The sequence below is a fragment of the Harpia harpyja genome, chromosome Z (assembly GCF_026419915.1).
Source record: "Harpia harpyja isolate bHarHar1 chromosome Z, bHarHar1 primary haplotype, whole genome shotgun sequence".
Classification (NCBI taxonomy): Eukaryota; Metazoa; Chordata; class Aves; order Accipitriformes; family Accipitridae; genus Harpia; species Harpia harpyja.
This window is the reverse complement of record NC_068969.1, coordinates 49,897,026-49,920,529: the sequence shown is the minus strand read 5'-3', so window position 1 is coordinate 49,920,529 and position 23,504 is coordinate 49,897,026. Positions and strand designations below refer to the sequence as shown.

Here is a 23,504-nt window from a genome sequence, read left to right as displayed (position 1 = left end):
GTGTGGTGTTGAACAGCTAGTCTATGGGATCTGTCTGAAGAAAATGGTCTTATGACTGCCCAGCTCATCCCATCCTCAATGTAAAACAAAGAGCTGCAGTAAACAGCCAGTCGCACACATGAGCAACATCTCACATAGGACTTGGAAAAACAACGTGCTAAGACTAAGAGTGAGACCACTGTAAGTCAAAAGATGGAACATTATGTAAATCTTCAAAGATTACACACTACAATCTGAAAAGAGGATGCTTGCAGTACTCTCTGCTTTCCCTGCCTTGAGAGAATATGGAAGTGTGCTGGCTCCATACCCCAGTGCTCTGGTCATCCAGCAAGAACCAGCGTGAGCAACCTAATTTGGAAAACTGCAGAGACTGAGACAATATGAGAGTGAGTATACACGCACGCTTGCACTTGCAAGCAGTTTTAGTTAATAAAACTCCATAGAGTCTCTTTGCCTTGTAATGACTGACTTAATCAAGGTACAATAAATATTAACAGTTAGAACTATTGCCATCGGTTATTATACTTGAAAGGGACTGTGCAACAAGAGAAGTGCGATAACTTTGCTGACTTTACATATTCATGAGCCATTGTTAACAATAAGGAAGATCAAGTTGCTATGTGGAAAGAAGTGGATGTCTTCAAAGACTTAAGTAATAGGGGAAGGATAGTATCGGGTAGTATGAGAGAAATGCATCTCCTTAATAAGTAGGTATTTTCTTCCATATACAGAAATGGTTAGGAAAAAACTTAGGTGACCTAATTAGTCACAGGATGATGGAGTAAGAAATGTAACACTACCGTGAAACAGGCAAATGGCGTTCTAGACGGTTTCAAAATACATATTTCCAGTAGAGAGAAAAGATATTGCCATTGGTGCTGTTGGTGTATCAGATCGTTTCACCTGAATAAAAGGGCTGATTAAAACTTCATTAGGTGTCGAAAAGGGTGCCAAGGATACTAAAGGAAATGCAGAAGCTATCCTATACTTGTGAGATGAAAATGTTTTTTCACCTGGCAACATGAAGACTGCGAAGAAAACGACTCTTCCCTAAGTGCAAAGGGGACAGAAAGACGGGGAGAGGTGTAAGCCGTGACCAAGTTCAGAGCGCTAGCTGTCAATGGACTGGTGGAGCAGAAAAACAACTAACGTACCTCCCAGGTAAAACTTGATCAGTGGAAAGGAACTGGATGCGTCCAGAGCGGCTGGTGCTCTGTGCCCCAGAACGCTCCCACCCGCTCGATGCCCCCGTCCGACGTGCAAACATAGGGCTACTGAAAGCGTCGGGTTCGTTGTAGTTTGCCGAGGCTTGGCTCCCACGGGCCAGCCGAAGTCAAACGAGATCGCAGCACTCCCGAAGCAGGGAGCTGGGCCCGCCCGGTGAGAGGAAAAGCAGCGACCCCCGGACCGCGCCAGGTGCGCCCAGCACCTGGTGGCCGGACTCTACCCGAAGGGGCACGCAGCCGTAATGACGAGGGCAGCCAGCCCCGATTTGGCTGGGCCGCTCGCTCACGCTGCCGCCGTGGCTTCCGGCGCCGGGAGAGAGGCCGGCCGAAAGACGGGCCAAGCTGGAGACAGGAGGACGGCGTGCGCGGGGGGGGGGGGGGGGGGGGGGGGGGGGGGCGCGGGGAGCCTCCGCCGCCTTCTCCCCCCTCCACGCCCCGGCGCCCGGCGGCGGCAGCGCGGCTCGCGCAGGGTGCCGGCCGAGGCGGGAGGCGGAGCTGCAGGGGCCCGGCCCGGCCACTCCGGCCTCCGGCCGCGGCGCCCCGGCCCCCTGCCCGCCCCCGCGGGGCCGCGCCTGGGCTCGGCGGGAGGTGGATGCGGGGCCGGGGCTCCCCGCCCCCGCGCCGGCATTGTGCTGCCGCTCGCACTCGGCAGGCGCGGCGGCACCGGGAACCCCGGGCGCCTGAGGCAGCCTCGCCGCCTCCGCCTCCTCCTCCTCCGGAGCTGGGCGCATGATGGCGGCAGCCGCCGTAGCGGCGGTGAGCAGCGCCGGGAGTGGCAGCAGCGATACCTCCAGCACGGGCGAGGAGGAGAGGATGAGGCGCCTCTTCCAGACCTGCGACGGCGACGGGGATGGCTTCATCAGCAGGTAGCGACAGCGGGAGGAGGTTCTTTGCGCCGCTCGTACGGAGCCGCCCCGTCTTTTCCCCCCGCTCCCCGGCCGCCCGTGGAGCGGCGTCTCAACTTCTCGCCGAGTTTGAGTAGTTGGCGGAGCGCAGCCCCCGCCGCCGCCGCCAGGCCGGACCCTCCGCGCCGCCGGCGGGGCGGCCGCCCTCGCCCCGCGGCTTGTGCCGCTGGCAGCGCGGGGGGCGGACATTCCGCACCGCCCCTCTCCCTTGCCCGCTGCCGGCGGTGGCACGGCGCGGCCGGCCCCGGCCCCGGCCGGTACCGCGGCTCCCGGGGCGAGGGGTTTGAGAGCAGGGCTCTGGCCGCGCCTCAGCACGGAGAGCTTTTAGGGAACGGAGGGATACCGCCGGGAGAACTTCCGCCAGGTCACGCCTTCTAACCTGGGCGGTTTTTATCAGCTAACGCACTAGGCAGGTGGTTTTTGCAAGTAAACGAACAAAAGCTGGTCACAGGTAATCGAAGAGAAACTTCGGAGTGAGCTCCCACATTGTCATCTGGGTTTATTTTTTAATAAGCTTTTATCAACATCCTTGTTTTACAGTCTCATTGAAGTTCCTCTACTGGTCCCCAGTTAGTTTCGGGATTTGACCCAGGCTGATGGATTTTGAGCGGGAGGTGGTGAGCTTGTGCGTTTGCCGTAGGTTAGTTGGAAATAAGCCCTAATGAAATGTCCGTGCATCTGGAAATACTGGCAGCGTGTTTTGGTTAGGACTGGGTTTTGTTGGAAGGGTGTGTCTGGAGCTAGTCCTCTGCTCTCACACCGTAATTTAAAAAACAGTGAACTTCTAAAGGCGAGATTTGCCAGAGATGGTGGGAACTGGCGTTTTCAAAATGAAAACTGTGCTAGTTGCAGTTAGTACGTGCCTCTAGAGAGCCGAGTCAGAGTGAGGGAATTTCGAAGTCTGTCATCTAACCTGAAACCTAAGAATATGACCCTGCAAAAAGGCTAAGTAAACTTCAATCCCCGCTGTCGTCTCTTTGGAGCCAGCAAGTTGCTGAAAACCTGTAACAACTGGCAGTCACTTTAAAAATAAAATTTAAGGGTCATGATATTTCTTATCTAAACAGCTCCCCGAACTCTCTTTTTTTCCCCAGTCTAATGATTATTTTGACAGTTGTGGTTCTGAAATGTAAACTTTGAAAATGTATGCTTTCCCACCAGTGTGCTACGATCACTTCTCTTTCCATTTGTTTACTGTCTTCATGGAAATTATTCTGATGTCTGAACACTTAGGATGTTCACTTAATGCATACGCTGCCTCCTCAGACCACACTTGCTGATCTGTGCTGCGATGCTTTTCTGCAATGTAAACTCAATAGAGTAACAGCTGTTACTTGGCATAAGTTGTCATACCTTTCAAAATGAGTATCCCTTCTCTTCGGCTTGCAGGGCTGAAGCTTAGTCAGTCATTTGTTTGCGTAACATATGCAGGGGTTTATAAGATTTCTTTCTTTCCAACTCCAGAGCTGTTGTGGAAGAGAAGATCTTTATTCTTGCAGCAAAGGCAGGCATTTTGTATGCATGTTTATTTAGTTCATATTGCATGGGGAAAAGAGCTATTTGCATTCCTAATGAAGTAACAGGGTGTCTCAGCTGTGGAAATGCTTTGTTGTGCATCAAACTGTAAACCTCTGCAAATAATAGCAGGGAAGTAAAGGCACAGATGGAGAGGAGGAGCATGTCCTGAGATACTGATTAATTTTCAGGCTCTCACCTGAGATACTGATTAATTCTCAGGCTCTAAATAGGATGATATCAAAATGATAAATTAATAATTAAATGTGTGCTGTTGGTGGTTATAACCCAGAAGCTGAACGATGGGATATGAAATGCTAAGCCTGTGTCTCTGAGCATTGCATTTGACATGTGCATATTGAAATTTTGCAACACCTACCAAGACAAAAGTACTAAGAAAACACAAGAGTTTTAACTTGTTGGTTTGTACTGAAATGGCTTTTGCTTCTTTTGGGATTAATATTAGTTACTTAATTATTTTAACACCTTGAAAGTGCTTGACGTTCTTCTTATATGAGAGGTAACTTTACAAAAGAAAAAAACAACCAAAAACCAGCTGCAAAGTAGTCCATGTTTAAGGTTGGATTCTGAATGCTTGAGCTCAGCTGGATCAGCCTTGCTGGGAGCAAAAGGCAGCCTTAAACACTGTTTACAGCAGAACTTTGGTTTTGCAGCTGTAGCTGGATTGTGTTATTACTAACTGTCCTGGTTTCAGCTGGGATAGAGTTAACTGTCTTCCTAGTAGCTGGTACGGTGCTATGTTTTGAGTTCAGTATGAGAAGAATGTTGATAACACTGATGTCTTCAGTTGTTGCTCAGTAGCGTTTAGACTAATGTCAAGGATTTTTCAGCTTCTCATGCCCAGCCAGCAAGAAAGCTGGAGGGGCACAAGAAGTTGGCACAGGACACGGCCAGGGCAGCTGACCCAAACTGGCCAACGGTGTATTCCATACCATGTGACGTCCCATTTAGTATAGGAACTGGGAGGTGGCGGCGGGGAATCGCTGCTCGGGGGACTGGCTGGGTGTCGGTCGGCGGGTGGTGAGCAATTGCACTGCGCATCATTTGTACATTCCAATCCTTTCATTATTGCTGTTGTCATTTTATTAGTGTTATCATTATCATTATTAGTTTCTTCTTTTCTGTTCTATTAAACCGTTCTTCTCTCAACCCACGGGTTTTGCTTCTTTTCCCGATTTTCTCCCCCATCCCACTGGGTGGGGGGGGAGTGAGTGAGTGAGTGAGCGGCTGCGTGGTGCTTAGTTGCTGGCTGGGGTTAAACCACGACACTAACAAAAAGCTGTTAACTGAAAAAACACTAATTGCATTTATTTATTTTGCTTTTTATTCTGTTTGCTTTGAAAAGCTTCAGAATCTGATGTTACAGTTAAAAATATATTCAGCTTCAGAGGGTTGGTGCATTTGGGGATGACACCTGCAGCTTTTTTTTTTCTTTTTTTTTTTTAGGGTCAGCACATGTGGCCTTGGTTGATGTCAGTGAGGAAAGTGAGAGCATGCTGGTTTTCTACAGGTGGCAGGCTAGATTAATGTCTTCTTTAGAAATGTAATTGCCTTGTAGCTTTATTATGTGTGGATTGTACTGAAGTTCCATGTAGCACATAACACGTTTAGTCTTTACTACACAAGTCACTAAACGGGTTTCCAGATGATTCTATTCTGACACTGCAAGGTCTAAATAAGGTAACTTAGAATCTGCAGGAAATACTTTTGCTTAAAAAACAAAGCTATGAGCTATGGAGATAATAGGTGAAGAAAAAAATTAATTTCATTATTAGGTTACAAATGTGCTAGTTTTCTGATTTTAACTTTGAAGCATGGGTAAGTAATTTCTAGGGGTATGAGGTAGAAAGGTAAAGCTAGTGTTTAATTCAGAGGGAGAATTGTCATGATATAAAGAAAAATGGAACGAAGTTCTGTTTGTAGAGTTTGAAAACATTTTCTTCTGTGTATACAGATTGTTTTACAGTGGAGTCAACGCCTTGCAGAAAATCTCTGATGAAAGTAGAGTAAGATGTTTAAAACCCATAAACCTACTGATTTTGTATTGAGCTTGTACAGCCGGTTAAAAGGTCATGTGGAAAGACTACCTCCTTCGCTAGCCCTTCAGAGAAGCGGTTAAAAGGAACTTGCTGGATTTGATCTGAGTGGTGTTAGCGCTACATAGCTTTGGGAACTGGAAACCTTTGCAAGGACAAGCCCTTTTTAATGGGCTGCAGCAGAAGGGCGTTCCCATCTTTCTTGCTGAGTATATTTTGGCACCCCCCTCAGTGTTTCAGCATCTATTGGCCACATGCTCTTACAAAAGAAGAAAAAGGTCTTTTCAAGAAGACAAAGTATGTGTCTATTAATTGTGTTTTTTAAGGGAAGAGATTTTGTGCTCTGTTACTCTCCACCACAGCCATTGCCATTAAACTTTTTTTTAGGTGGTTGCTTTTGCTGATGTGCTTGAACTGCTGTGCTTGATATTTAAAGAGATACCTGTCGAAGCACAAAAGGACCAATTACATGAAAGGAACAAAATCGATGTGGCTTGTCTGTGACCAGCCAAGTTACTGCCTTGGTTGTTGTGCTGTTGGTACTTGGGGTATATGAGACTCAAAATACCTATGCTGTGTCATAGCAGATTAGTAATTCACACCGACATCCAGTTACAATTTTGGGTGTGTAATTAAATAAGCCGGGTTTTTGTAGCCGTGGAAGAAACTGAAAGTATTTATTGCTGTAATCCAGGTTGCAAACTAGCGTTCGTGTAAATATGTTTATTAACTTGGTTGAACTAGATCCATTTACAGGATTCTTGATTTTTAAAAAATTTTTTTTTCTTTTCTTGCCATTTTCTGTAAGTAGAATAAGTACTGCTGAGAAATGTAAGTGCCCAAACTGACCGCCTTGGAATCTTCTTAAATAAATGGATAGAGGGTGGCCTAATAACTGGAGAATTTTGGAATAAAAATAATACTTCAGTTGTTTAAAACATATGGTCCGTATGTAAAATATGAGATGTTTTACTCTTTATTGCCTGAACGCGGGCCGAACTTTTAAATAATTGTAGTATAGTAGCATAGAATTTGTCCTGATGAGTTTGATGTGATGTTCTTCAGGAGAGAACATATAAGAAACAGAACTATGAAATGACAGAAGTGTCCATGATTTTTTGTGTTTAAAAAGTAGAAGTTACTTTTTTTCTAAAACAATCTTTTGCTATTCCTTTTTTTTACTCTCCCCTTTAAACATAAGTAATGATTGCAAAGTGTTTGGGGTGAATATAGATATTTCCTAAGGCTGTAATCTGACTTTTCTCCTTGCAGCTGTTCAGAGGGAATACAGTATACTTTAGGATGTAGCTCCATATGAAACCACAAATCAGGTTCATACAAAGCATTGTCACAGATCTTGTCCAAGCATCGTATGTTTTAAAATTCATATATAAATTGGAGGTAGTGATCTGAATGTCATAGAGTAAATGATGAGCTCAGAACTGCACTGCACATTGTTATGAGGGGGGGGGGAAAAACATGAAGAAGCTACTGGTGTTGGGTAAATTATGATGACCTTGTGAAAGTTCCTGTAAATAAAATAGGTAAATGAAACAAATGCATAGTATTTAACATAGATATTTGCTGAGAAATAAATGGATAGGTACAGAGTTCCGAATTCTATAATAGGGTAACTGTTAACACTTTTACTAGAATTAAAGACGACAGAGGTTTGGCCTTGTGTGGTTGCTAGCCTCTCTCTTCTGCTACTCTTCAGACTGCAGAGGCGGGCTGTGTTGATGTTGAGGTGAAACTTTCATTGTTCCCAAGGGAGCTGACTGCAATACGCCAAGCTCTTTAACCATGTAAAGAATATACCTACTGCATGGCCGTGAGGTTCTCAGACTCCTCCTTTCTGCTGTGTATTTCTGTGTTTAGCAATTAATAATTTCCTAGTGTTGGTTGGAGTTGTCAGGCAGAGTGCAAACAACTCTGTTGACGGAGAAAAAGGCCTTTTATCTCAAAGGCTGTACTTACCAAAGCAGTTTTGACAGTGGTAGCCGCCAGAAAACATATAGGAAAAAAACATGAGCATGCTCTTCCTGTCACTATGTTTTCTTTCTTTAACTTCTGGTTATGCTCTCCTGTGATTAAATTGTTTTCCTTTCATAACTAGTCTCAGGACAACTGGGGAAGGGTGAGAAGAGGCAGTTGTATGGGTGCAATAATGTGGATTTACAAGTTTAATGTTAAAATGATGCCTCTTCTGAAATAAACCCAATATATAGACTTAGCAAAAAGATCTGAACAAGGAACTTTTCTATCATTTGGTTCATATATACACTACTAACCTCCTGGAGACTGTTCTGACTCAGTAATTGCTGCTAAAATTAAACTAAACTCTGTAAATGTACAATCATACACAGGCAGGTTTGTCAAAGATTTTATCAGCCTCTTTTGCGGGCATAAAGTTTTACATACTGTACGTGCAGTTCTGCAGCCCCGTGGTGGTAAAACATGGGGTTTACCCATAAGATGATCATTTACGAGCCCATGCAAACACATCCAGTGAGGATCTCTGAAAACTTAATTTGGGCATGAGTTAGTATTCTGCATGTAGGTGCTTTCTAGTCCCTGCAGGCTATTCTGTGCTGGTTGGAAGCAGCATCAAGAGCAAAATGTGCACGTAGAAGCTGCTGTGAGTGCTTAGCTGTCAGCAGACTAGGGAATGATAAAGCCGTATATCCTACAAGCAAGAGGTTTAAAAAAGATCAACTCTGTAACAGAACAGGTGGAAATAAAAAACTGCCTTTGAAGACTTGTGAGAGAAGTAATACTGTTCTGCTAGTTTTGCAGGTACTGGGGTTTCAGATTTCAAAAGCAGTTTGGTCCTTGTACTGTACAGTCCTAAGTCTGGCTTCAATCCAGCCGTCTAACAAGGGAACATCATTTAAAAGCAGTCTGCAAAATGTCACCAAGGTGGGGACGAGGATTTGCTTAGTCCTTGTGTTCAGTCTGGCTCTTCATATTGCTGTTCTTACCATGGAGTTAGAAAAGTTGTTAGACCCCAGTACAAGATTTTATTTTCAGTTGAGATCTGGACTGTTTGCTCTGTGCTTTCTTTAAGCTCCTGAAAGCTTCACGCAACTCAGTTTTACGAATTCCAGCAAAAAAATGCCTGAACCTTGGTAAAACTGACTTTGTCCATGCACTAGTTTTGGAGTGTGTCTTGAAAACAGTTTTAGCTCCCAGGTTCTGTTCCTGGACTTAATTTTATTTTTCATCCATCTCCATTAGGAAGCTGTCATAGGCTCTGTGATCCATGTAACTGAAGGAGTGCTTGTATATGGATACAGCACAATACTTGCTGTATGCCAAATAAGATGGTGAGTGAAAGCACTGTGCTTTTTTTTACGTGATTGTAATCTGTTTTCTCTGTTTCTCTTGGGACTTGCCTTGGTCAATAGTTCCTCAGTTGTATAGAATTCTGTGGGATTTTAGTCTTTGTTGTCCATAGGTTTGCTCAGAGCATCATAACCAAAAAAGGAATAAGTTATGGGGGAAGACAGAGGGACGGATATAGATGAAAAGCTGGAGAGACACCCTGCATGCTTAGTTTAGGATGAAAAGTATCCCTTTGTTAAATATTGTGTCCAGAAAACATACCAAGAATCAACATTCATTAGAGGCTTATGTATTTCAGAGTCTGTATTTGTTACAGCTAATACACAGTCAGAGGAATATATTCAAACTTAAATCTTCATATTTTTTAATTAGCTGTTCAGTTCTTATGTAAACATCAGACACTTCAAGGGGTATGTATAATACAACATTGTAGCTGGAGCTATTAATGTTTTAAAGTTAGTTGGTGTGTTTTATACAGGTTATTGCATTTTTCTTTCCTCATTGGCATTAGTAATCTGGGAAAAGTGACTTAACTATATATCTCAGGCTTGTTGTTACGTGGTGTTACTGTATTCTTTTTCTTGGGAGCCTGATGCCCAGGTAGATTGTGATGTTGAAAAACTGAGCAAACATTGAGTCGCTTGAGAATACAATTTTCAAACTTTTTGATCCCTTGGAAAGTTACCATCCAGTTATCTTGTAAGTGCGGAAGTTGTTTCTTAGCTTTATTAATTTTTACTGAATTTTACTAATTTTTAATGAGGTTGTTGCTAATACCATGTTATTTGGGTTATTACTGTAAGAGAATTGAACCTCTCTTTAAAGTCAGTAATTTCCCTTTTGGGTCCCTAGAGGGGAAAAAAGAGGTAGTTGTTAAACTGGGATTTTTTGCCTTGTGTTTTCTTGGGTTTCTTGGTGGCAGTTCTGAAAGATTATAACTTCACTAATATACTCTGTTACTCTCCTCCCAAGGATGATGGGGAGCAGGAGGACCTCACAAGATGCTTTGGTACCTGGCCTTTCTAGCAAATCCATAGCCCTAGGTTTACAACATAGAAACCACTGGTGGCTGTTCTAGCAGTACTACAGTAAAAATTTGAATTTGTCTCATTCGCGTGTGATTACATCTTCTGCTCATGGCAGACGAGGCAGTAAGCATCCTCCTTAACCACTGTTCATTAGCTCATGTTTCTAAGAGGCAACTTTCTAGATGTTTTCGGAATTAATTTGCCAAAACCTATAGTTTGAAATGAATGGATGGGTTGCCTCCTTTGGGAGGCACTTGGATGAAAGAAGAGTTCTGCCAGTGGGTGGTTAACTCCTTGTATGTCTTTGTCTCCCATTGTTTGTCCAGTTTGAGGATGCCACGTGCAAGTATTTTGCTGGCCATTGTGGATGGATTCTAAAACAATTTAAAAAAAAATTTTTTTTTTTCCTTAGATTGCTGGGGTGCGGTAGTTAGTGTCTGAAATCAATTCAAGCAACAGGTCATGCATGTTTTGATGGGGAGCAAGGAGCCTCACAAGATGCTTGGGCACCTGGCCTTTCTTGCCGATATGCAGCCCTAAGCTAGGCGCCTGCGCTTCTTAGGAAATGAACTGGGTAAAGTAAGTGGAAGTTTCATGGTTTTTTTGAAGTCAAACTACGCTGCCAAATGAGTTGTTCCACTGTGCGCGGTCCTGAAGTTTCACTCTGCACTAGAATTTGTTCAGTGAAAGAACTGCCCTGCCTGATAACCAGCTCAGTAAGAAGTATTTCTTTCCAGCATGGTCAGTTCGTGGTTGTGACTCATGTTATGACTGTGTGACTTTTAGTGTTGGCACAAGACAGGGCTAAGAAACTCGAGTTTGGGATTTAGTTGTGATCCCTCTGGTTATGTCTGCTTGATTTTTATTTAAACACGATTCACTCCAAATGCTCTGAACTAAGAAACATCTCTAAAAGTTAATTCATGACCATAAAAATGGCATTGTTTCAAAAGGTATAAAACTACAGCAGAGGTTTTATTTAGACTCTTGGTATCTCAGCTGGTAAATGAAAGAGATTAACAAGGCTAGTGTTGTGCCTAGTTGTGTGCTGTCCAAAGGATGGGCTTCAAATGGCTTCTGGAGAAAAATAGTTACACTGTGGATACGTGGCTTTTCAAATCCACCTTATTTTTACCGTGAATGTCCACATGCATCTTTTAGAATACATAGTGCGTATGTGGAATTCATCCTGGCATAGTGGCTGTTTGCACGCATGACCTTTTATGTTAATTAACATAGCTGTAACGAGCTGTAATAATTAATTGTAATCCGCACATTTAGCATCTCCTTTCTTCTGGGAGTTTTTTCTGCGACAGTACTTTCTTATATTTAATAGAACAAAACAGTGTTTATGTAGTGTTAGCAGTTATTCAATGAAATCCCTTCTGTAATTTTTAAGGGTAAGTTAGGTAACAAAGACCAGACTACCTCTGAACGAAAACTGTGCTCCTGGTAGTTCCCTACCGTGTGGTGGAGTCTGTAGGCTGAATTGATACCGTGTTTTAGCAAAATCTGAAACTAGTAAGCAGCACAAAGGAAAGCATAGAATGGCAGAGATTCTATTGACAAGCTCTGCTTCTCCATTGATAAATGGACCTTTGTTTGCCTGCAGCAGTTCTGTCTCCAGAGATGACAGCCTTAGCCAAAAATGGACACACTGTTCTCACAGGTCGCGAGATACAGTGTGTGTTAACAGCTTGGCGTAGATGTTCAGAGTACGCCACTTAAGTTATGTCTCAGGAGTAGAATGTGCATTTGTTGTGCCGTCTGTAAAACACACATTTCTGTTCTGGGAGTTCCTGCGACAGACGGGCAGGCAGTCTTGTCCGTGTGTGGTATGAAACGGGGGTGAGACACGCACCCCGTGGCGGGAGGCATTGACCGTCGAGGGGACCTTCCCCCTGCTTTCCCAGACGGAGGAGTGGTGGTGTGGGCTGCGCGCCTGGAAAAGTGCTGTGAGAGGTAGCCAAGCCAGGACAGAGCTGTGAAGTAAAAGCTTAGCTGGTTGAATTACGGCTAAAGCATACAGGGTTTGGGGGCTGCTTGGCTGTCGACCCTTGTCTTTTTCCTGCTGCTGCTGGGTCAGGTTGCAAGCCGATTGTGAGCTGGCAGAACAGGCATCCGAACGTGCGAGGCAGAAAACGAAACTAGCGAGGTGTTCCAAGTGTAACAAAAAATTCTCCCGGCGTATGGAAACGGTAACGGGAAAACCAGGGAAAGGTTACCCAAGAGAGGGAGCCAGTGAGCTGTTGATGGCTGCTGCTGAGAAGCAGGCGGTGTTTTCTCTTTCTTTGTTTCTGACACTGAAAATGTCAAATACAGTGAGATGGTCCCTGCAAATAGGACTGGTAAGAAATATTTTGGAAGGAAGGGGGAAGAAAGAAGTTAGAGAGCACTTGGATTTGTTTCAGTTAGTTGTACTTGAAGATCTTGATGTAAGATTCTTAAAGACAGCCTCAGAACTATTCTGCAGGGTTTTTTTTCCTGAGATAGAAGTACCAGAAAGTGGGGAAAGGTAAAATATGCTTCTTTTCTTTAAAATTGTGGTGAGATGGAGATCAGTGTGCGGACAGCCTATAACTGACTGACTGAATATGGATTTGTTACGAAAAAGTTGTGTCAAACCCATTTGATCTTTCTCAAGTCTAGTAAGAGCAGTTAGTGGTGGAAGTGAAACAATAGCTGCCTTCTGTCTTGTCTTTTTGTTAAGGCTTTTGATGTTTTCTGATGCTTGTAGGCAAGCCAGAGAAACAGAGTGAGGGAGAGAGTTTGATTTAGGGTTTTTTCAAGCTGTACTTGGAGATCATTAGATACCAATAGTTTGTTTTACAAATAAAAGACTGCATCAAATTGAAATTGGAAGGATGGCCTGGGCCAGATCAGTACCATTAAGGATTAATGATCTGGATGACATGATAATGAGTAAACTTTCTTAAATTTGAGATGACACCAAGCTAAGGAAGATTGAAGACATGGTGGGGGTTAAGATTGGAGTCAAAATTGGTGTTGACAAATTGGAGATACGGCTTTAAAAAAATCAAGAGAGGTAAAGTAGGGATAAGTACACGATAGCACATTTGGTGGTAAAAATACGGGATGTGTGATTGAAGAAAATCCTCTGAGATTTATAGTAGGTCTCAAGTTAAACCTGAATCAACAGTGTCATGCTGTTATAAGACAGGACATCTGCTTTCAACTTTTCTACTCTTTTCAGTTATGCTTTAAGCTGGTGTCTAGTTTTGCATGCCGTCATTCATCAGGTTGGTGGATCAGTTGGAGAGAGACAAGAGCAGCTCACTGAAGATGATCAGAGATGCAGAAAGTGGAGTTCTTTGCTCAAAAGAAGGTGGGACATCTGATGATGGGTATTAAATATGTAATGGCTGTTTTTCTTATCCCCTGTGATTGCAGAAAACAGGCTGTTAACTTCCTTTCTGAAGTAATGTTCTGAATTGCAGCTGGGAAGTTTTAAATTAGGAAACTTGCAGGAGAGAACAGTGAAGCACTAGGACAGATCACCAACAGAGGTTGTGGCAGCCTTAAAAACAGCTTAGACACCCATCCACCAGCGATGACACCAGTAGATTTTTTTCCCTGTCCTTGGTTACAGTGTTGGATAATTTTCCTTTGCAGTCCTTTCCGTGGTCTCGTTATGTGCTGTATTTCTGTGGAGTGACATTTTAATAACATAAGGCTCGTTCAGCTGACCTGTACAATTCTGAGAATGGAGTTCTGCGCTACTCCTCTTTAGATTTAAAACACAACTAAAATCTCCTTGCTTTTCCTTCACCTTTTCATTCAGTTTCCCAGAACAGACACCTACCAGCTTCCTTCCCTCCAAGATACTATGTCTCCTTTTTCTTCTCCTGAAGCTTCTCTGACTCTTATTTTCCCTTGATCCTGTAACAGCAGCTGTGTACCCTGGTTCTTTTCACTATGCCATGTTGGGAGAATAGATCATGTTTGAGAACATAGGAGTAGTTTTTCTTTAGAACAGTTTGAAGCAATATTGTGCTCCTAGTGCAGAGGTTAATAATTTCTGTACTTTAAAAATGCTGGCACAACATGGTCAGTGGTACACTCGTCTGTTCTCTCTCCTTCCTTATATGGGCTAATTTCTCCCTGCGAACACGGCCACCTTGTTTACTTCTGCAGCACTTTTCTTGTCTTGTTTTTTTGAGTCAGATGTGTTTTCTCTACTGTTAGAACTTAATTGCCTGTCTTCCGCTGTTGAAGAGGTTATTTGCTGAGTTTTGCAATTCATCTCTTGTGCTTGTGGGATCATCAGGCAAATGTGCAAGACTCCATATAGTGCCATATAGACTCCAAATATGCAGAACCCAGTAGCTGTGGAATAAATATCTCCTTGTGGGATTATGCTTTCAATTTTACATTTACATTTTGCTTTCATTCCCTCATGTTTGGGCGAAAAAATAGAAAAATAAATATCCTATAACTAGGAGATGGCAACCAATGTTCTTATGTTTTCCCAAGTCTTCATGTAGCATGAAAAAACATCTGTGTGAATTCCCTTCCTGATCACAGTGAGATGTTAAAGCTGAAGCCTCAGTGTGAGTTTTCAAATCCCAATATCAACAGTGTTGCTGCTCAGCATTTTAACAAGTGTGTCCAGCTAATGTGCCTATTCCGCATCCCGTCCCGCCTCACATAATTCATGACTTGCCAAAAACATTAGCTTAGTTGCAAATGCCTCCTTTACAACTTTTGCCTTGTGCTGATGGTATATTTGATACACAGAAGAAGAGAGGTATTGGGAGAGTAACAAGGAAATGGAACTTCACGTAAAAAAAAAAGGAACAATGTGGGTGTTACTGCATATCTTTTACATTCATTTAAAAAGTGGTTTCTAAGTGTAGATGAATACTACTAGGTACTCCAGTACTAGGGAATAAAACCAAAAAGAATAGTCTTGAAACAAAATTTATTTTGTAAACAATGTATTGACTATTCCAAATACACATGTAAGAAATTAATTGTTTACACATCAATTTATCAGTCTTTCTATGAATGAATAGTAGGGGTGAGAATGAAGGTACTTTACTAAACTGAGATTAGAACTGAGGGCCTTCTTCCCTAACAACAGCTGCCAGGCAGATGTGTTGTTGCAGTAAGTTTGTAGTTCTTCATTCTTTTTCCTTTCTTCAGGCTGTCCAGGTAGTAGTAGGTGGAAAATTCCAGCAGTTCTGAAGTTGTCCTGATTGTTACTTCAGAAGCTGTAACTTCAGTCTTGCTTTACCTCTTCTTTTAAAAGACAACATGGAAATGCTGAATGAGTCTATCGGGATGATCTGCACCTGAGATAGTAATAGCTTCTGTGTTGTTAAACCATCAAATTTAGTACCAATTGAGGGAATTGGAGAATCAAAAAATACCTGTTAAAGTATTTGTACATGAAACGGTCTATGGAAACTGGTAACTGTTGAGATTGTGATAAAGGTGATGAGGTCTCATGTTACTGAGCGTAAAGTGATTAGAGGAACAGAAATTTCTTCTTGTGGCCGTTGCTGGTTCGAGAAATCAGTACTTCAGAAAAACATGCTAAGTAAGAACTAATATAGGTGATTGTCTCCTTTCCTAGTCTACCAGACTGCTATGTCTGTTAGCAAAATTTCCGGAATTGTTTTTCTGTTTTGTAGAGTCAAAACATGTATCAGGCCTTAGGTGGAATGCAAAACTACTTAAATTCTCCCTCCGGCACCACATGTAGGTGAGGACATTGTTTTAATCATGTTTTGCAGACGGAGCAGTGGACATAGTCTTCTAGTCTGGTAACCTTCAAAAGTAATCTCTCTATTTGGGTGCTTACCTCGAGGTGATTTGTTTGCCAAAGACCATAGTGTAATGCAGAGGGCTTCTCTAATGTACGTTCTCTGTTGCTTATGCATTCTGGGTATATCAGATGGCTTTGGAGTTGTAGTGAGTTACTCCTGTTGGTACAGATTGAGAATAAGCATTTCGTGCAACCTGTTCCATGTGATGCTTAGGGCATGCTATCTAGCCATTTCTTTCTCCATCTAAAATTCTGATAGAGGTGATCCTCTACTCTGAGCACAAGGTGTCACTCTGTGAGCCTTCTGGAAGTTCTGACTGAAGATTGAGCTCAGTGGAAACCTACCTGTACTTTGTTTTGCAGTTGTTGCTGCCTGTTTTCTCAACGTTCCTCCCAAAACTTTAAATGAAGTATTGCGCCATGTAGTCTTTGTGTGATGATATAGTCTATCAGCTGTACGTTTGTACTTATCTCAAGTTGTAAGAATGAGATGATAAGCTCTTATCCGAAGTTTTTTTCACTGATGGCCAATAAAACAAGCGAGCTGGAGGACAGCGTTTTTTATAAGGTTTGTTGATGGATGAATTCATGGGAAGTTTTAGTATTGGTCAATCTGATGGAATTGCTCTGTCAGTTGAAGGTCTCCACATGTAAGAGAGTTGCCATAGGTCCTGTGTTACAAAGGTGAAGATGTGATTGCCTGTCCTGGTAGGGCGGTGAGTTACAGAAAGTGAAGAAAATGAGCAGGCTGTCTAATGATAAACCAGAGGCTAGTTTGCCTCCCCTGTTATTGACCTAGTGCTGGCTTATGTTACTCTGTAGCGAACTCGTGTGGGGAGCTGAGTAAACAAAAACTCTTCCCTTTACTATGATCAGTTTTGTGCTGGTTTAACTGCCTGCTGAGACAGCCCTGGTGGAGGAAAATGTGGGGAGACGGGTGGAAGAGTGGGATCGTTGCTTTTGACAGCAGCAAGCTGACCTACAGTATCCCACATTCTTGCTTGTTTGTATGGAGAAGTAGAAAACGGAGCAAAGGAACCTGTAGACAGACTGCTTTGGGAAGCCAGAATGATGGGCAGGAAAGAGGACTAGAAAGATAGAATGTCAGAGGAGAAAGCTACTTCTCATCCGGAGGGAAGCTGAGTGGCAGGGCAGAAAAGATTGGTGATTTGCAGGAAATCTTTGGTTGGCAGGAAGAAGTGAGGTACTTCTTGGAGGATTATATTTGACCTCGGTCTAATCAAAGACTGGCGAAGAAATAGAGGCAAAAAGTATGTTTGCGTTTCGGTTGCATCCCGCTCTTATGGGCTCTCTCAAGTAAGAGCAGCTTTAGAATTCTGCATGCAGCACAAGTCTTATGAATTTAGGCTGTCGTTGCCTTTGCTAGGCCAAATCCCACACAGTGAAATTCCTGGGGGAGGGTGTGCGTAAGGTATGTGGAATTCCGTCTTGGTCTTGCTTGCTTGTCTCCAAGCTTCATGAAGGCAGTGATACCAGCTGAAGCCTGCAGAGGCCATGGAGTTGAATCCCAGACATAGAAGTCTGGAGAACGCTCGGCTGCAGGGAGGGACTTCTGTTAGCATTTTCTGTGAGGTGGCAGCTTTCGTTCAGACTGGATTTCTCTTTTTCTCTTTTGCGAGGGTCCACAGCTTCTTAACGAGAAAGCAAAATCGGGTATTTTAGGAAGGTACTCTTTTAGTATGAGTAGCAAATGTGAGTTGTTTGAGGAAAAAACAATTCTGAGATCATTGCCAGGATTGTTTGCCTGGAGTTGTTCTTAGAAAAATCAAAGCTAGGGAACTGGTGTAATTCCATGATTTAAGGAGTCAGGGGGTTGCCTTGCTGTGAGAGTCAGAGCAGATGGGGCACGGCGTGAGGCCCCAGAAACGCAGCAGTTGGGTCAGGGTCTGGCAGTGAGTGCTCTGGAGGTTGGTGGCTATGCCAGGGAACTAAATTAAACATGCTCCTACCGGGGATAAAAGTGATCTAACTCCAGTGATTCTGGTATATATTCGATATCGGCAACTTCTTATTGCTTCATTTCCTGGGGATGCTACAGAGTGCTCCATTAGACAGGCATTTCCAGGTTAGTCCTTTTTAAATTAATGTTTCAAACAGGTCACTGTTTATGTACAGTATTGGTCTAGAAGTGACTCTCAACAGAACTGCGTGGAACAGGTTTTCTTACATTGTTTGTTTACTTACTCTACTTGCCTCTAGGGAACTTGGGTGCATCTTTAATTTTGACTTTTCTTCTTCAAAGGTATTTGTGCACCTAGACTGCAAGTTGCATAAGCAAAGATTAAATGTTTCCCAGCAAAATGACCGTATCTTTTTAGTAGCTGAAAATTTAAGTAGTTTTGAGTAAATATATAGTTGCTGTTGGTGTTATGTAGTGGCTGTAGAGCCAACGTTACCAGACTTACCAGGCTTACCTAGGTAGTTCCTCATGCTTACCAGAGCAATAATCAGAAGGTAAAAATGAGTACAGCAGGGAGTATGGCTGTTGTAGGAAGGAAAAAGACTATGTTACTGATCCTGTTTTGGTGTCTAACAGAAGTTTCATTCATTTTAAGTTTGATCTTTCATTTATAAAAAAAACCCCAAACAAACCCAACCCAACCAACCAACCAAAAAAACCACAAATAAAAAACCCCCAACCCCCAAACACTTTTATGTTGTAATTTTTAGAGTGTGCATGTATATGCTTGATTTATATGTTAACTGCCCGATATTATTATAGCATGCAGTACATATGACAGTATTTCTATATTTAATTTCTCTTGGGGGAGAAATTCTAAATGTTTCAAATTTATATCGAGTTATAAGTTAAGCTCATTTTTTAATTGTTAGAGAAATCCTGTATTTTTAAACAGTGTTAGTAGGAATTAACAAGATGGAATGTATAACAATTCTTGAAGGACTGGTGTGGTAGGTAGATGGCTAAATAATTAGAATAGGTTGTGACAGAATGACCTGATGTTTTCCTGTTAAAAGAACAACAGTTTCTTGTGGCAGCAGAAGTTCAGCTTTACAGCTTCCTTAGCTTTCTTTCTGGCTGTTTTCAAAATCTAGGTATCCTTGACCTGCTAGCCAACATGTCCTTAAAACCTAGTACATGGTACCTTTTTTTTTTTTTTAGTATGTTTTTCCAATGAAAGTGAAATTAATTCAAAGTTAAATTAAAAGATTCTATTTAAGCAAATTCCTAGTGTTGGGGTCCTTAATCTAAAAATATTCCAGATTATGTATTTTGGAGAAAGGTTTTAGTATTATGTAGCAAGCTTGCTGAATCCAACATATCTTTCTGATTTGTGGAATGAAAAATGGTTTAGGGCCTGTATTCTTGCACTGATATCAGTTAATATGTATTTTTATGTGGAGTTTTTTACATGTTTGGGATATAGTCTGTTGAGACTGTTAATAGAAGGCGATACTATGGAAAGCCCGGGTTGGTTGGTGGTTGGTTTTTTTTATGTGAACCATTACAGTTTTGATTTTGTTGTGGTTTATGTTTTGGTTTCTTTGTTTTCCGAAGAGCTGAACTTTAACTACAATTGAAGTAATAAAGCTGGCTGTTTAGATTCTGATTTCCAGTTGTGTGCCGTGGGCAGAACGGCACAAAAAGTGAAATTAAGCCTTTCCAAGAGTAAAAACATTCTAAATATTTTAAAATATTACAAATTACGGTATTCATAAACCTAAACAGTCTTGTAAATGTTATCTACTCTAATCCTGTGTTTCTTTGAAAACGCTGTCCATTCTGTGTCTTCTAGTTGGTTTTTTTTTTCCGGTGCTCATCAGCTTAAGGTGAGCAAGCCTGATTTGGCATAAGACAGTGTTTAATAAAAAACAGTTCTGTAACAGGGTGGCAGGTGTTCATATGTTACATGTTAGCTGGTATTTTCAGAGCGTCCCAGTAGCTTTAAATGCCCAAACCTTGGGCTCTGAAAAATTCCTACCTTTGAATACAGGTGAGAACTCATTTGAAATATGTTTGGATGGGTTGAGTGGGTTCTCTAACATAGAGACTTCCTGTTCCCAACTGTCTCCTGTGTGTCTGTCTCCATAAAAATGGATCCAAATTTTGTAGCAGTTAGTAGAAAGATGTCAGTTAACTCCCACGGAATAAAGAACATTTAGGTTTAAGAGCAGATGTACTGGAATTATGTACATCTCTCTGCCTGTATTGAACTGGTGTCTTAGGAGAGACTTTTATAGTCATCTCAGTTTTAAAAGTTGAATCAAAATAGCTGGCTGGATTATTTGATAAATAATGTTATTTTCATTTAAAAAAAAGAGGATTCTTTGCTTCTGTTATTAAGCACTAGGGCCATATCTGCAGCAGAACCCTCTGGTGTCATAATCACTGGTTGTAGAATTTTACGCTACCAAGTTTGGTTGTTGGGGTTTTTTTTGTATTACATTTCAGAATGCTTTTGAGACAATTTTCTTTTAAAGCGACTAGAAGTTCCAATTAGTTGTGCTTCTCAACGTGTAGATATTTACATGGAGAAACTCCTGCAGATCTACGTGGGAATGTTTGTAGAATTTAAAATGAAAATGTTTGTCTTTACTTAAAAATAAAAATGCTTTTGATAATGTTTGTAGTTGGAGTGTGGGAAAACTCTTGTCATTTCAGATTGCATGACGCACTCCAAGTAAATGGAACCTATTTTCAGTAGTGCTAGTAGTCCTCAGGTACTCAAGCAGTCTCCAATTTATTGGTTTTTGTAATTTATTACCTCTTTTCGCGTGCTTCTGTAGGTTCCTTCAGGCAATGTCCTCAGGCTGCAGGTGCTACAAGTTATATTCAGCTCATATTCGTGTAACAGGAGAGGAAGCTTAGCACTTTTGACTGTCGGGAACCAGATACTGATTTGTAGATGTCCTTTATGGGCTGTGCTGAGATGGAGCCTTACAGCTGTCGCAGACAGGGCTGTGTAAGGCCAGTGCCGCAGCCTCCTGCCAGCCCAGCGTGGCGAAACCGCTCCTCTGAGCTGAGGGCAACAGACCGTTGTCCTGGAAGCCCCTGGCAGAATCACTCTGCACTGCTTCTCCTGATACTGATTTCAAAACTAGCACTCCTCTGAGCAGATTGAGTTCCTCAGTCTGTGGTGCTGTACCGAGAACACGTGTAGATGTAGCTTAATTGTGTCTGTCATACCCCTTGTAAAAATTTGAATGCTTTGTCATCCTTATTTTTCTTTGCAACACCCTTGTGAGATTGGTTTGGATTGTTGTCTTAATTTTTTAAAATGGGGAACTGAACCATGCTAAGATTATTTATTTGTTCATTGACCAGATTCGAAGCTAAGAGCAAAACTTTGACCAAAATTTTAACTGCAAATATCAATCACTTATATTTGGCCTATGCAATGTAGTTTAATTCTCTTACAATTAATTTGTTTCTTGTCATAAGCGGAGATTTTATTATATTTATTTATTTATTGCTAGAATATATGGTCATAATATAATTATTATTACCCTTGAGTTTCACTGTAAACACCTCTGCCAAGAATTCTCTTGGGGCAGCTCTGGAATTCCTGTGTGGAACAGACTTAAGAAGCTCCACCCAATGTACAGCTTCTTTACGTAGAATAGATGGGCCTTGATTGTGATAATAAATTACTTAAGTGAAACCGCTAGTGCAAGAGCTTTGGATATTTCACTGTATCGTATGTTCATAGAAACCTTCTGAATGATGTTCAGATATTAGTAATGAAATAATAACACCACTAAATATGCTAATAGTTCACATAATACTAACATTATTACACATCTCCTTTACCTTCCTCCTACAGAAGGGTTTTGTACGACATAAAAATAAGCAACACTTAAAAGAAGCCATGACATTCATACTCTTTGTGGTATGAATCAGTGTGGTAGTATTACGCAATCCAACTCAGAAAGTATTTAAGAAAAGGAGGGCAGGAAAGAAACAGTGAAGTGTGAGAGTGGCAAAGTAGTGGTAATTTTTTTAAACATTTGAAATTGGAGAAAATGGGGCGCCAAGAAGATTTTGGTAGTGTAGGGCAGCTGTTGCTTCAAATCTGACTGAATTGGGTTACCCACATTTTATTTAGGAAGTGATTAGTTGTCATTTGACAAATAAGTATCTGTCATCCTTCAGTTGCTGGAGAAGTTTTTTCAAGATTTTGTTTCCTTCTCTTTCCCCATGCCTCTTCCTCCCTGAAGTGAGATGGGGCTAGGTGGTAGAGGAATAGGAAGAAAAGAGGATGAAAGAGAGTCTTTTGGCTTTCCCTTTTTTTGGTGGCTGAGACTCTCTGAGCAGCAGCAGAATGAGGCAGGCCTGAGTCTATCAACTTTGTCTCCTGCTGTTTATTAAAACTATAAGCACCTGGAAAGGAGCAGAGGTGCTTTCTCTGCTCTCTCAGGAAGATTATTTGGTCTGGGTTTACAGTTGCAGAGTTGTGTTTGCCTAAGAACAGCAGTGGGTTTTTTAGTGGTTTACATTTTGAAAAAAGACAGTATGACAATATCTTCAAAAAACCCCTCCCTTTTCTGAGGGCATTAGTCTCTGATGAAGGAAATGGCTGAGGAATTTCACTGAGCTGCACATCTGCCGCTGTTGGAGAATATCAGGTGTTTGTCTAATAGTCCACTTACATTCATATCCTATTAACATCCAATACCTTCTTTCCTGTTGTTCCCTGAGTAGACTTGTTAATGGTTATTCAGCTTGCTTTATTTAGTTATCAACTTCTTATTCATGATTTTTTTTTTACCAACTGCTACTGTTGAGAATTCTTTCAAAATACTTAATCTTACCTCAGTTTTGAAAAAGAAAAAAGGCAGTGGTGGGGAACAACCCCTCAGAATATTTTCTTCTGAGACTAGTTTTATGCCCCAAATTAAGCCTAAGGTATGTTCTTGAGGTTCTTGTCTTCACATAAAATAGAAAATAGCATTGGTCATAGTGTTCCTGAGGGTTTTTTGCCTGGCTAGTATGTTTAGGGTTATTTGCATGCATCTCGCCAAAAAGCACATTGTATAAACTTGTAAATTTTATCATATGCTGTAAGTATTTTCCATATCGATTTGGTTGCAGCTGTCTTGGCCACCTGCAGTCGGTGCCAGAGTATTTTTGATAGTACTGCCCTCCTCCCCCTTTTGTGAGTTTCATTAAATAATTGGACCAAGCAAGCTTCTTAAGAGAGTTTTGTAGTCAGAATGTTTGGAGATAGGCTTGAAGCCAGTTAATCAAAATACTATTTCACTTTTCTGCTCTTTTCTTTGTCCTTTATATGTTTTTCCTCTTTAGCTTACTGCTGTTCAGTGGCAAAAGAAATTTCCTTGGCCTGTCCTGAGTAAAATGGAAATTTAAGCAGCCATTGATCTAGTCAGAATTATTTGAATTCTTATTATGACACCTTTTTAGACGATACTGTGAAGATCAACAGCAGGATTCAGCTCTCCCTTGTGTCCATCTCTGCTAGTAGAAGTGTTAATAACGGCATGAAAGTAGAGGTTAACACTTAAAAGAAAAATGTTCCCTTCTTTTCCATAGTCTTTCGGTGTTGTAATTTCTTGCCAACCTCATAGTTCCTTTGTTGAATTAACAAAAACAATAGTTTTGGTTATACAATAGGCTTATTGGTTTTAAATGTCTGTGC

At 41.7% G+C, this 23,504-nt stretch overlaps 1 protein-coding gene across 3 annotated transcripts in view; it reads left to right on the top strand.

Moving 5' to 3' along the window:
• The first annotated feature begins 1,687 nt into the window (after window positions 1-1,687).
• The window catches only part of LOC128136710 (uncharacterized), a 62,182-nt gene continuing 40,365 nt past the window's right edge, over window positions 1,688-23,504 (top strand). For 2 of the 3 annotated variants that reach the window (XR_008233451.1, XM_052776661.1), the window contains exon 1: window positions 1,689-2,092. Coding sequence is in view for 2 of the 3 variants with exons in the window: in XM_052776661.1 (XP_052632621.1) it covers window positions 1,956-2,092 (137 nt within the window). In the remaining variant the exon portion in view is untranslated. Of the gene's footprint in view, window positions 2,093-23,504 lie in introns of all 3 variants that reach the window. The other variant, XM_052776660.1, reaches the window with a different exon arrangement.